The sequence below is a fragment of the Bombus affinis genome, chromosome 7 (genome assembly GCF_024516045.1).
Source record: "Bombus affinis isolate iyBomAffi1 chromosome 7, iyBomAffi1.2, whole genome shotgun sequence".
Lineage (NCBI taxonomy): Eukaryota > Metazoa > Arthropoda > Insecta > Hymenoptera > Apidae > Bombus > Bombus affinis.
Window position 1 is genome coordinate 4,713,723 of NC_066350.1, and position 15,044 is coordinate 4,728,766.

At 31.6% G+C, this 15,044-nt stretch overlaps 1 protein-coding gene across 4 annotated transcripts; it reads right to left on the reverse strand.

The window, feature by feature from the left end:
* Positions 1-2,797: 2,797 nt before the first annotated feature.
* LOC126918937 (carboxypeptidase M) lies at positions 2,798-14,945 on the reverse strand. 4 transcript variants are annotated; one of them, XM_050727509.1, is made up of 9 exons: positions 14,876-14,898; positions 10,023-10,264; positions 9,697-9,830; positions 8,949-9,085; positions 8,525-8,712; positions 7,193-7,488; positions 6,778-6,954; positions 6,499-6,591; positions 2,798-6,231 (listed from the first exon to the last, which is right to left on the reverse strand). In XM_050727509.1, exons 2-9 carry the CDS (start codon positions 10,261-10,263, stop codon positions 6,046-6,048), a joined length of 1,452 nt encoding a protein of 483 aa, XP_050583466.1. In that variant the 5' UTR covers position 10,264; positions 14,876-14,898; the 3' UTR covers positions 2,798-6,045. The 4 variants fall into 4 exon arrangements, with proteins under 4 accessions (XP_050583466.1, XP_050583465.1, XP_050583467.1 ...); XM_050727508.1 differs by lacking the exon at positions 14,876-14,898 and adding an exon at positions 12,130-12,591; XM_050727510.1 differs by lacking the exon at positions 10,023-10,264 and having other exon boundaries at positions 14,876-14,945.
* Between the last annotated feature and the right edge of the window lie 99 nt (positions 14,946-15,044).

Sequence of the window (15,044 nt, forward strand, 5' to 3'; positions counted from 1 at the left end):
TGGCGCGCGCGGTTAGTTAAGTGTTAAGATACTTGAAACATCGGTACTTTCGAAATGACTACATATAGCGAAACGTACATCGTTCGAAACCGTTTAATTTTGCTAATGAAATTATTTTCTATCTCGTACCGTTTTGAAGCTGTAGCTTGTTTCAGTTTCATGGGACAACCTGTACATTAGGTGTACCGTAAATTACGTTCGTTTTTCAAGTAAAGGAAACTAATAATTTTAATGAATAATTCTAACACGTAATCCTTGCGTAGTAAGTTACCGCAAATATGACGTTCTCATTAATTACGAAAAACATTAATTACCGTTCTTACAAAATTGTTAGAAAAACTAATGCATTGCGTAAAATGACTAGAAGAATTCTTAAAAAAAAAAATCACCTCCGACTTCACCGTTTTTGAATAAAAATAGCATGAAATATGTAATATCGGTAATTTCGCTATCGAAAATGCCATTTATCGCAGTGCCAAGTCACCGTTCTGTTCATTTCTGACTAGTTTGTTAGTGTGCGCGCGCAGGAAGTACAGACACCCAAGAAATTTCTTTCCCCGGGAAGAATCTCGTGTTTTACTTTTCAGGCGTATCGTCGTTATTGTCGCGCTATGAACGCCTTAAGAACGTAACGTGTGATCAACGAAATATTTACATGTAACGATCGTTATACGTATAGACGTTATACGTTATACGTATTTAGTAATATAAAAATAAAAAAAAAAAAAAGAGAGAGAAAAAACGATGGAAGGAAAGAATTCTTGTGATATCAACGAACCCTTCGAGCTGCTTGAACGATTATTATCAGAGTTCCTTCGTACGATGTCTCGAACACGTGCAGACTCGAACAGGCAAATTCTATGTAATCGTCATCCATTCATGTACCTATGTGCACGTTGACATGCGATAAGTGTAAATGATTTACGGGAATAGCTTCGGACAGAACACTCCGTAATCAGATCAATCTAATCGGATCAGTCGTCCTACGTGTTCGTAGTTATCTTATCGTTCAACAATCCCGATTTGGTCGCGTGCAAGGCGAATCGTCCTCTTTGAACTCCGTTCCCGGATAATTGCTCGCTAAACCCTGGCTGCTCGTTGACATTTTTAACTTCAACCTTTCGCGATGTATTAATAACGGGCAATTTGCGTGGCCACGTTTAATATTGTTTTTTTACACATCCATTACTAAGCTCTCTCTCTCTTTTTTTTTTTTTTTTTTTTTTTAAGTACGTTTCAACGTAACATTCATTGCATACACAATTATTAATGCTGACATATACGGACACCCACACTGTGTTCAGGTTTGTCGATCCGCATATTGCGTTGATTGTTCTACGTTTATCGCAGCTTGAACATACGTAAACAATTTCTACGTAAACGCTTGACCCTTCGAATTCGGGGAATTTCGGCAAAAGCAAGATTTTTCGGAAACAATTTATTCGTATCGATATTTGTTAATTTGATATGTAGCGACAATCGGTAACAACGTATATCGCCGAAGCGAAGTGCCTAATGAGTCATCAATATCCCAACGGTCCTCCCATCGAATGTTCGAAAAGAAGGAGTGCGTGGCAACGGTCGCGGATGCCAAACAAACGCGTGGATAGTGGGGATACTGAGGGGCGACAAAAAGAAAAGAATCGAATCCGACCGACAGTCGAGTTTGAACCAAGATAGCGATAAAGTCGAGTTGTAACCGGGCAACGAGATCGATTAGCGAAACCGAGAGCGATACGCGACGCGATCAAAAGAAGACACGTGTTAATAAATATATTATTGACCTAAACATCGAGTGATTATTTAACGCACTACACTCAATATCACTTCAAATATAATTTCAAAGCCGCCGATCAGCGTGCAGCTCTAGTACCGAGACCATGGCCGAGTTCCTCCAGCGCATTTGATAGATAAATAAGTAAAATAAATACATAATTACACAACCAAACCGCGAATAAACTTTCCCCGGATTCAAAGGTTTAATCGTACGATAGATCTTTAAACAGTTAGCTTTTCGACGAGTATACTCGTCATGCGTGACAAGTAGTTAGAATTTGCTGTCTAAATTGCAATTTAGTAATCGCGGTAAGTTGCAACAATGAAATTAAAACATAGGACAGTTATTTCGTTACAAAGTATACTCGTCATCGCTTACTCTTCGAGACACATTTTAGGTACACGCTTTTCAAAGAGATCGCAACAGCTAACTGGTTAACAGAACATCGTCTTATTTTCACGTCACACTAATATTCAGCTTCTATTTTACGTTATGCTATCTAGCAATTCTTAGATACAGCTCCAACTGCGAAATAGATTTATCCTGTACAATTATCTTGCCCAGTTAACGCCAATATTTTTGTGGCGGCATATCTGTCTTCTTAGGACGTTTCGATTCGAAGATGCCTCACGTAGTTGTTTTGCCACAGAGAATTAACACTGTACGACGCACATAATGTAATAAACAAATTCTGGACAAAGCAATTTCGTTCCTACGTGCAACCGACAACCGGCGACAAGTCCAAACCTTCCGGCACCCCCTCCCCCAAACAGTATAAATAGAAGACCATGTTCTCCAGATATAGTCAGTCAGTCGCGCGAATCAATATCAGCATCGAGTCATCGAGATCATCAGTGGAGCGAATTGAATTGAGCGACATTGAATTTCAAGAATCAATGAATAAAGCTTGGAAATTTGAAGGCGAAATGATGCACAGGCTGCTGCTCGCACTATGCAAAAGTGTATGAAATATCCAAAATGGAGCAACTGTTACGATATTTAAATAATCTTTCACGGTAGTGAATTTCCGGAGATTTTTGTATTTATGTTTCCTAAATTATAGATTAAAATTCTTAAATTTCTCAATTTCTTGTATGGAAATATAAAATTCCTATGTTAAAAGCCACGCATACATACATACAAGTACATAAGTTTTCCGCATCGTCGAGAGATCTAAATGCTCGCACTATTAATGTATATCAAGCTGAGCTACTACATACTTCGAAAATGATTTCAGTCATTGTACATTCTGGAAATAGTTTGAAGGAGAAGTTTTTTTGTTTAAATTAATCAAAATAATAGTTGAAGTTGTGGAAGTTATTTATTAGAAACTATTAATTTTTAATTTGACTGCTTTTTAAATTCATATATTAGTATCAGTTTTATTATAATCGAACAAAAAAGAATGTTACAAACAAAAATTAGTCAACACTCAATCAAACAATAAATTGCAGTACCAAAAATTCGTTAAATGTCTTTTTTCAATAAATAATCAAGGTTATCTTTATTTTTGTAAATAATACTAAAAAAGTTACGCGGTAGTTACTTTTTTAGTATGATTGCAAAGTCATAAAATTCATTTGGAAAGTTATGAAAATGTTTAACTTAAATCATTTTAAGTAAGTGTTGATAACAATGCTTCTCTATTTCAAGAGATAGAATTCAATATATGAATTTAATACATATAATATAAGAAACTAGTAATAAGAATGCAATAACCTCTTTGTAACAGGCACTGAGTCTAAAGTACAAATATATAATAATAATAATAAGATAACAAAGGAAATGTTAGCTGGAGATAAATAGTTTTATGTTTTAAAATCCTCTTCAGTAATTTGAATTAATATTTAAGGCTATTCTGAGCTATTTTATTTCGTTATATTGTGGTAGTAAATTTACTAAACAATTCTAAATTACGATATAATATGAAATAATGATTTGCTTTAAATGTATGACTTAAGTACTTACATTTATTTGATTTCGATAATAATTTAACTTCTAGTTAAATTTTTATTTTCGATTTGCTATCAATGCTATTACATAATTAAAAATTTCAAAAATATTCATCATATTAAAATAATATATCGAAATTGGTACTCAGTCGTAACAGTTTTAAATGTTGCGTGCTATACTTACAATTAGTATCTGAGTTACCAACTTAAAGAAAACGAATATATGGAAGAGTACAAAGTTATAGAGGAAAATAAAAAATTATTGTTACTATCTGCAGCTTAAAAATTAGATCAATTATAAGTATACTTTATTTGTGAATATTAAGTTAATCTTTCTCAATATATTATTGTGCAAAACTGTTTGTTCAAGATATATTATGGAATTATTTTATTGGAAATTACGTATTCCGCAAACTATTAACTATTAAAGTTAAAAATATTGAAATCCATTTATTGTAATTAGTATTTTGAACAATTGCACTGAACACACATACTGCTTTACTTGAATATATTAAATAGCTAGTTTAAACTAACTTTAATTAGAAAATTTTAATACACTTTTGTATAATTCAGTTATAATATAAGGTTCTTTTTTATTGACGTATCTATACTTTAATTTTTTATTCTTTGGATACTAAATGCTCTACAAAAATATTAATTTCGTACTTGAAAACATTGAATATAATTTTTTTATGATATATATAGATTTTCGTACTATCTATATCGCAATAACTTTCTTTTTCGCTATAATTGCATTTTGTCTTTAAATTAAATATTTTCTCTGTTAATACGACTTCTATAGCAAAATATTATATAGCATATAACGTCGATATTGCGTAAAATTCTTTCATTTAATATATATATATATATATATATATATATATATATATATATATATATATATATATATATATATATACATGCGTATTTTAAAAAATATAATTTGTGTTTAATATGCAAAGAAAAATATATTACAGCAGGTCCCTTCGTTACGCGAATTCTCGACTTTTAGCTACTTTTATTTTATTTTATTCGTATGACTAATTGCAGACATTATACGAGGACAACAAAACATATAATTTGAGTAGGTAATAAACGATAATTTTTCATTGAAAGATGAAAAATTATCACGCAATTTTTAAGGCCATTTTTGATGCTATTCTTAAGAAGTTTGAGAATGACAATTTCGATAGTGAAGGCACAATATTTCGGCATGCCTCTTATGTAAAAAACAAATATGATAAACCTTCTCATACATATGTTGCAAACAGTGCAATTAAAAACTATTTTTTTGAACATTATCTTATTGTGTGCGAGTAAAATAATATATATATATATATATGTATAGAATATATAAAATAACTGTGTTTGTTACTTTCATTAGAAGATGATAACGAGTAATTTTTTTGTTTCATTAAACAGTCTTCCTTATTATACGATACGTGGTATGAATTTAAACTATTACGAATACCTATGAAAAATGTTATTCCTTGTATCAAATATTGTTTCATGACATTTTTGGAGTAGATAATTCGGATCATTATAAGAACAATTAGTCGATATTTATATCTTATATTATGAACATTAGATGTAAATGTTGACGTATGAAACATTTAATTTTCGTTCAAATCATCTTTTAATTAATTTAACTTGTAAAACATGACGTTCTCTTAATTAAGAGACTAGAATTTTGTTCATTAGAAGATTAGAAATAAAACTTAACGAGAAGAAATATCTAGAAATAATTTTGTTTGCTTAAATAATAGAATTATGGAAATTAATTTTTAAGTGTTTAACAAATATTTTTTATTATAAAATGAAATTTTCTTGGAAGATTAAGTATCTCTCCCAGTACTAATAAATATTTCAAACCATGTATAAAAGTAAAAATAAAAATAATTAATACACATTATTAATTTTTAAATAATATAAATAAGAAATCTGAACATACGTATATAAAAAATAAATTATCGAAGTTATAGAGACATGTAAAATTAAGAAAATATAAATATTTGCTCACTATATAAATTATGATATCTACACGTTCAATTTTATCTATATACTTAAATTTGAGCTCTGCATCTTTGCTCTGAACTTCTTCAAATAACAAAGTAAGTTTCTTCGTTATTTGAAACTGATTCAATTTCATCAGTAATATCCGTTTTATAAATTATTATATCATCATTTATAACAACAGATAGAGTAACAAATAATGATAAACATTTTCAACATCGTTTCGCCTCTGTTGGTCATTATGAAATTAATATGAAACAGCAATGTTGTTAAAAAATTTGTTGTCCGCTAACTCATAATTAATCACCCAAACCAATTATTAACGAAGGAGTTGAATCCGTTACTAATGGATGAAAAAATTCCGCTATTTGTCTCGGATGCAGTATTGGTTCCAGAATGTGGTCGAAAATGTATCACATGGTCCCGATTAATATGGTCCCTGTTCCCATTATAAAAATTGGATCCAGTTTCATCCTCACCTGGATGTCTCTATTATCAAGCCATGTAAAATAACTTTCAATTAATAAAAAAATTTCGATGGAAATAAATAGATAGATAGGTAGAAAGAAAGAAAGATAAAGAAAGAGAGAGAGAAGAAGAGAAAGAGGGAAGATAACATTTCGAATCTTTGTCTTCGAATTAAATAATATGGTGACTCGGTTAGATTTAGTCATTTTTGTAAACAAAAAAAGCCGAGAAAATGGAGGTATAAGTATTTCTTTACATATACAAATGTATTCTTTAAATTCTACTTACACTTGCTCTGTATAATGTTACGTTGAAAGAGGTCGGATGTTGTTCTACTACTCTAAATTCTACATCACGTGGAAGATATCCATTTGCATATACCTACAAAATAAAACGATAAATATCGTACAAATGACTAAATTACTGTGTCGAATGTGGTTTAAAATTATTTTCGAATTTATAAGATATCAACATAACATTGGCTTTATTTATCACAATTTTGAGTTTTGAACATATTAAATGATGATGCAAGTATGAAAATTGTTAACTTGACTTTCAACAAGTTACCTCTAGTTTATACATTCCTGGCAGTAAAATTCTCCAAAATTCACCATATTTCGTAGTAAGGAAACTAACGTCTCGTGATTTCACTTTGATAGATGCTCTCTCAATGGGATTTCCATTTTCATCGATAACAAATCCACGGACACCCCTATGAGCTTCCGCTAAAAATTTAATGAGTGCCTAAAAAGAAAATTAAAATACATTGTGTAAATAAAGTACGCATATAGCATCAATTTAATTACGGTAAACTGTGTTTGCATTATTTTATTATGACTTTCACCAATTAGTTTTCCATATTAAGCATCTATTTAAAACATTGGCGAGATAATTCCAGGAACGAAGAGAAGGTACCTTGCAAAGAAATGTTCGACAACGTGCTGCTCTTTTGAAATATATTCTTGTCACTTTAATAACTTACCACGCGATTTTCTTCCCAGTAAAATTGTAAATCAGAAGCAGGAGGATATTTACAACACGAAAGTTCCAATGTAATTTCCATACACCCGTTCCATACGTAGTTGAAATCCTGCATTCCACCGGTAAGTGGATACCACTGTGCTCCATTAGTTATACCATTTTTAAAGCCTGGTTGAGATGGCGAGCAGGGTAATCCTTGGTACATAGATCCGTGGTTTCGGGAATACACCAACGATAAATGTTGAAACACGTCATCGTCTGGACAAATGCTCGGCGCCGAAGTATAACTCTGAAACACTAAATTGTTCGTATATATGTTCGATCTGATATATCCTTTCGAAGATTTGTAACATTTTTACAAAATTTTCATATTGAAATAAGAAGTTAGAACTGATAGAATTACGTTATGAAATCCATTAAATGTATTACAAGTTATGATTTATTTAATTCATTGACAATTTATTCCGAGAAACTCTTGGACACGCCGATTTGTCGGGCCTCTGTATTTTGCCATACTGACGTGAGTGAAATATCATTGTTATTAAAATTTAGTAAAATCTCCATTTACAAAAATCTTATGTTGTTGTTTAATTACAAGCAAATACCAACGACAGTTATATCTTCGATAGCAATAATACTTTTTTTTTATCTTTTCGTAGAAGCAGGTAAGATAGGTAATAGCTTTGTTTGTGGAGTGATCGTCAAAACAAATGACTTTCAATACATAACATGAAGATTGGAAGATGTGTTGTCTCTTCCGGAGGATATTTGATATTCGGGACAGATATATTTTTAATTGAGATAGACGCCTCACTGTTTCCGTAGAAGCTAAGTTGACTGAGATGATATCTCTAATGCTTAACATATAAACCAATTATTTTCAAACAAATAGTTGAATTATTATTATTATTATTTGCTTTTAATAAAAAATTATTTATCTGCCAATAAAACGTTTTTCACGAGGCCTTTTACTTTTTTTCCACTCTTAATTTTCTTAGCAAGTTAGTAAATATACTATACCTGCACATAATGGCGCTGACCGGCATATTCCTGACAGCATGAAAAGTTATACAATACCATCAGATTACTTTCAATTACATTAATTACGTAATACAATTCACACCACAGCATTAGTGTGCCATGTTGTAGCATGTTTAGATACGGATGTGTAGGTCATTATTATCTTAATCTATATTCTTAACTATGTATTTTTAAAATATAATATTGCTGATCTTTTAATTTAGATATGAAATACATTTCAAAGTAGACGAATGTGGTACAATTAACGTGAACGCATATGAACACGTACGATCACGTATAAAAACAAACTTACGCGAGTTAGGTGTGTTATCGAATGGATAACTTGCAACCAAGGCACCTCCGTGTAGGCTTCCAGACAGAACGAATTGAATTTTAGAGACCCATTCCTTTACAGCTTCTGTTTCCGGTTGACTTTTTTTGTTATTCTGTTTGAAGTAATCGGGGAAATTTCGATTCAGATCGAAACCGCGTGCGTTATACCTAAAGGAACATAGTTATTCGTTTAGACGTAAGAACAAGTTAGATGGTATAGAAAAAATACCTTAACAATGGCTGAAAAATTACTACGACAAAAGTAGATGGGAAGAAAAAGATGTAAATATATTTCATACACGTGCCCAAGATCTTTTTACCGTGTATTTGCTTTTGGTAAAATTATATTTCTTCCATTCGGTACTTTTTAATTTTTACCTTATAGAAACATTGTAAAGCCTTACCTGCCTTGACCACCTTCGCAATATCCTTCCTTCGAAACTTCAAAACCGTCAGGATTCATTGATGGAAGAATATGAATTCTGGTATTGTCTAAAAGCCACGTAATATATGGATCTGATCCATAACTGGTTACGAGGAACTAGAAGTAAGAAGTAGAATTTCTGTATATTAATACCGCTTTATCATAACGAGATCTACATATGTATACGTATAAGTGAGGATAATTTAAAATCTGAAATGTATCATCGAAGATTTTCAATTAATTCAAATATATCGAACTTTTTCATGAAGTTTTCAAAAATAACTTCTTTTCCTCTTAAGCTTTACTCCTTTCTTTTCTACATTTCGTAAACAAACGTGTTAAAAGTATGTAACAGATTTTTAACGAAGCGAGCAAGTTTTGAAATATCTTACTATTTGCGTAAAAAATTTCGCTTCGAATTTACGCGTTAAATCTGAACGTTTCGTTTAAAAACGTACTTAGTAAAATGGTATGCATTAATAATTGTAACACACAATATCAAAAGAGCAATAAGGAATTTTAGGCAGGAGCAAGAGATATTAATGCATTCTATAACTATCGGAAATATTAACTACTGGTATAAAATCCTCGAATATATGCAGATAAATTCTATGTATGAAATACAGGCGTTTTTTCTTTTTACGTAAATGCACATATGACGCTGCTCTTTTTCAGAACGTGTAGAAATTCGTTAATGAAGTTGTAACATGTATTATACAGCTACTTACGCGAATTAGATGTAACATTAATTCACGACCTACAGCTTCATTCCCATGTATATTGGCCACATATTTTACATCGGGCTTACCGATCATATGTTCGTAAGGCGATGAAGAAACAACCATTACCCACAAATCGCGACCTATAAAATATGTATATCTTTGTATTATTATAGATATGTAACGTCACAGAAATCAAAGACATATTTGTATTTAAGTAATTGATATAATATCGCGATACAGTCATAGAACGTGAATATATCTGGATAAATATTTTAATATTAAAATGGTACTAATTGTAAGTAGAAGAAGGGAAAGTTTCTCGAGAAGCATACCTTTCACGGATTTTCCTATAGAATATAAGGCAGTGAGATTTTGAAATCGAAGAGACGTTGTTCGAAGAAAACGACTCATTTGCTCGTAATTATGATAGGTGAAGTCGATACTATACGGTTCTTCGTAAACGTGAAAACGAGCATTGTAGTGATTCGTGAGATCTTTGTTAATGTGTTGCGAGGCGGCGGCAATTTCATGAAATGCTCCGAGAATGGTAACGAAGAAAATCGGTCCATACATTCTGCGAATTAAACAACAACTTATTTCATAGGAGCAAAGTTTCGATGCCAAGAATTTATTGGTTTCGATACTATACTGTTTCTAATTAACAGGAACCAGTTGTCTGTAAGCGACGATATTATAACGCATTATGGGCATATTTAATAAGCTTGTCACGCATACTTATACGTATGAGGAAATATCTTATTATCGTTATTATATTTTTCTTTCGTCATTCCCCGTTTTTATGTAGTATACTACATAAGGTATATTATAGTATACTGCTGTAGGTTTATTCGTTATTACATATATTTTTATATGCAATATTAATATTACTACATATATCTATTATACATTATTCGTAACTTATTCGTGACTAACACAAGTCAATTACGATTTACTCGTGACTAATATAAGTCAATTTGTGTAATATTCGCAATTGCAAATTGTGTGTTTAACTTTTGCAAAATTATGCTTTATAACTTTAGTAGTACATAATAGATAAAATGACTGTAAAACGGTATCATTTCAGGCTCACACGATGCATAAAATCAGATCAAGGCTTGATATCCCTCTATGTGAATTATAACGAACCAGTAGGAACTAAAGAAAATTGCGATACATATATTTTTTATATATATATACATATCAAATGTTTTCGATCCACATAGATTCAACTTTTATATGTTAGCTTCTTCACAGCTATTTTCTATACTATTTCCTATTTTCCTCGTTATTTTCGCATTAAAATCGATTTATGTCGAAAGGAACATAATAATCATTTATTAAGCGGAGTCAGCGAGAATCTAAAAATATAAGGCTTCGCTAAAAAAATTGGGTTACAATTATTGGCTTCGGACAAAATTAGTCGTCGATCAATCAGAAAATACGTACTTCTATAAAATCTCTGCAACGGTTAACTATATTCGTTCGAGAAAATCTAAAGATTTAAATTATACCGAACTAGAATAAATTTGAGTATTTTACTAATCATATTTTACTTGAATTAGATTGCAATAGAATTCTATTAGATTTTATTCGATACAAAATTCCTCATTTCGTTATTTTTTCAGCGATTTCGTTCAAATATTCAATATATTATTATTATATGAAATAAATTAAAGATACATAAAGATTATGTAATATAATATATTAAAGTAGCAATCCATGCAATATCCTAATCACAGTGTAATCTATACAAAAGTAACGAAATATCATTGTTATTCTTTTATTTATGTAACATTACAATTTCTCATGATTTCATCGCTGATAATGGGATACTCGTATTTTTTAAGTTTTCTTTGTCGCTATATTTTTATAATTATCGATTTTTAATAAATTTGATTAAATAATTTTACATATTATTAAGTATAATTTCAATTATGTTGCATATAATATAATCTATAGATAGATGATGATTTTTTTTACTATTGCTATATAATATATATACAATATGTTTATATTAAATACAAATATTCACATTTCTCATTTTATTTTATACAGAATTTTAGTATACGAGCGTAGTAAATATAGCGGAGAATTAAAGTAGTGTCTCTACAGAGCTGTCCTCGCGTTTCAACTTGACCGTGTACTTTCTCCTATATTTTTAAGACTCGTTTGCTATCCAACGCTCCTTGGGAACGATTTTTCATATTCATTTCCTGAATAAATACATTTCACAGGTGCGTCATCTTAAAGCGAAATAATTTAATAAAATATTGGAACAAATATTGGAACCATTTGACAATATTGCAAAAGGCAACGATGAGTTGAGTAATATAATCCGTCGTATAAGTATCTATTGTTCATGCGATTCTCTACATAAATCTCTAAATGTGTAAACAAAAAGCAGATAATAGATGTATTTTCGGAGAGAAAAGAAATTACCTGGCTTGTTAATTACGTAAAGCGCAGGAACGTTGGTGATGGAACTGGCCAATTCGGTGAATCGTACGCGTGGAGGATCGGCGAATTTGTGAAAAAGATGCAAAGAACACGAAGCACGTGGCGACAGAAAGGTCGCCGAGAGAAATCTGATTCTTCGTTCGTTCAGACAGATCCTCTCAATGACATAGTACACTAGTAACAGTAGCAGGGCCGAGGCCGTTTCTCGCGGTTGAACACATTAAGATTTTCGATCTTTTACAAACACGGTTACGCGAATAATCGTAGAAAAAGAGAGAATAATTCCACGGGTACGATAAACGGAATGGAATCGCGCTGAAGGAACAGTTTATTTCACCTGCGAGAGTAAGCCAAGGTGCGTGGTACTGTGAGAACTTACAAAGAGAAGCGCGAAGTGTGCCGCGCGCTCACTACCACCACCTCCACCACTACTAATGAAAGCCACTTCCTTCGTCGCTAGCATCTGACGTTCTAGAACGGCTACCACTACACCTTCGTCGTTTAGTAAATACGTAGTTAACACCATTGCGCCCTACTACTACCACTTTCGGCAAAACAATGAGTAACACACAAACGGTGTCATTCTGGCCCCTTCTCTTCTTTTCTCTCCTCTCCTCTCCTCTCTTCTCCGCCTCTCTCTGGCACCTCATCAATTCCTCATCCTCTTCTCCCACTTCTACCTGCCTCTACCTCTGTGTTCTCCAAAAAATTTCACCGATCTGATAGCAGGATATTTAAAAAAAAAGACTCTTTGTTCTATTCTTCCTGTGTATTATAGCAATGGGCGGATATGCGTAATGAAAACTAGACAGATCACGCTTGACAATACGCTTTTTGAATCACCTACATTTCCAATAGCGTACACGTTACACGCGCTTTCTTCTACTTCCTGCATCGCATTAGCACGCGTACTTGCAAGTACGTTCGTTTCGACTAGCTTTGTACGATAATCGTCGCATAAAATGAAAAATTCTTTGCTAAATCCTTTTCGTGCACATTATTTTCTCCGCGGTACCACTACTTTCTTCCTTTTTCTTCCATTTCTTCGTGTTCGTTTAAGTTCTCATAATTTTAGAAAAAAAAAAAAAGAAAAAAAAAAAGAATCTGCACCGTTCAGTACCTCTTTTTTCGTATGCGCAACTTTTTTGAAGTGTCGTTAGTTCGTTTCTCTAAATGGAAGCACTTGTTCCATGAAAATCCGGTTTCACGTCTTAGATGCTTGAATTCCGAATTTTTTGCATTCACGTGACCGCATATGCGAGGGGAACTCTAGCGGAAAATGAGAAACCTACTTTACAAAATATGAAAACAGAACACGACTTACGAGAGATGGTTGTACGTACAAGTTCACCTTAAATAATGGTGCTGTACGAATACGAGAGAGAAAGTAAGTGGAGCGAAATAATCGATATTTCATTTGAAATTATCGAATAAATGAAAGCGTTTCTAACAATTGAAAGCAAAAAGTAAATGAAGATGTTTAAGCTCGTTTCCTGAACGAAATTCCTGAACGAATATCATTCTATATGAACACTTTCAGTTTTGCAGGCTGCTATTTTTATATTATTTATTTATAATATTATAAAATATCTATAAAACTGTATACAAAATTTTGAACCATGTAAATACTTTTTTAATATATTCTTTTGTTTAACTTGTGATATGTTACAAGATATATAATATTTTCAGTATCAAAAATGTTTTACATTATTAAATATACTGAAAAATGATGATAATACAATGTAATAAATACTAATTAATTAACTATACTTTCATTAATATTCTTTCGTTATTAAACTAAATGCCAATCATCTATTTTTTAACAAATATTCTTTTAATTTTTAATTAAAACAAAATTGTATATTTATAAATTTTAGAACTTGTTTGGAAAATCCGAGGTCGTTGAACAACGAAAAAAGTAATGTTACAACTATCACAATTGTATTCATCACGGAATAAGTAATATGTCGAAAAATAATATAAACATTCCATATTTCATTTAAACGAAGTTTACATTGTTCAAAATCTCGATAACTTTGATATTTAAATGTGTAGGTAATTTTATTTATGTATATATAGAATTAAGTTTTTCATAATTTACATATTTATTTTTATTACTGAAGCATTATACTTTACACAAATTCAGTATGTGAAAAGTGAAATGCAAGAAATCAAATGACTATTTACACAGATTAACACTTATACTGGAACACAAAAGCAGCGAAAGTTGTCTAAATTTGTCATTAATTATCACTGATATTTTTAGAATCTTTCGTTCATTTTCTCTAGTATTCCTTAGTATACCACCTATAGGTGACCCTCTATAATAATAAGTAGTTACTATTTAATCCTTATGTTTCGTATTCAATGTCAATGAGGTAAAATACAGTAAGCATCGAGCAATTACATGTAGCGAACAAGGCTGCATTTTTGTCATTTCTTCGTAATCTATAGAGGATCTAAAGATGCAAGAATGCATATATTGTAGAATGCGAAAAAATATATAAAATATCCCAAAATATAATACTCGTTACGATATTTAACAGCTGAAACAAATCTCTACCTAGACAATTGTCTAAATATGAATTTGCATGAATATTTGCAATCTAATGATAAACGATAATCTAAAAATTGGTAAGCCAGTAAGAAGAACAGGCATTACTTTCGTACCAGCCCTTGTACACGTTTCAAGAGCTATCGAGATCAGTGTCCTACTAGCAGTGCTTACCGAGTAACAGATCATACTCTTGGATGGATCGTTGAACCCTGAAGTGTGGAACATGTTTGAAAAAAATTCCAGTCAGAAGTGTGTCACAGCGGTGTATGATACTGGCTGTTGAGAGTGGAAGTGGGGGAAAATGGGGGTGATGGTAAGGGATAGAGTGGGGAGGCTGGAG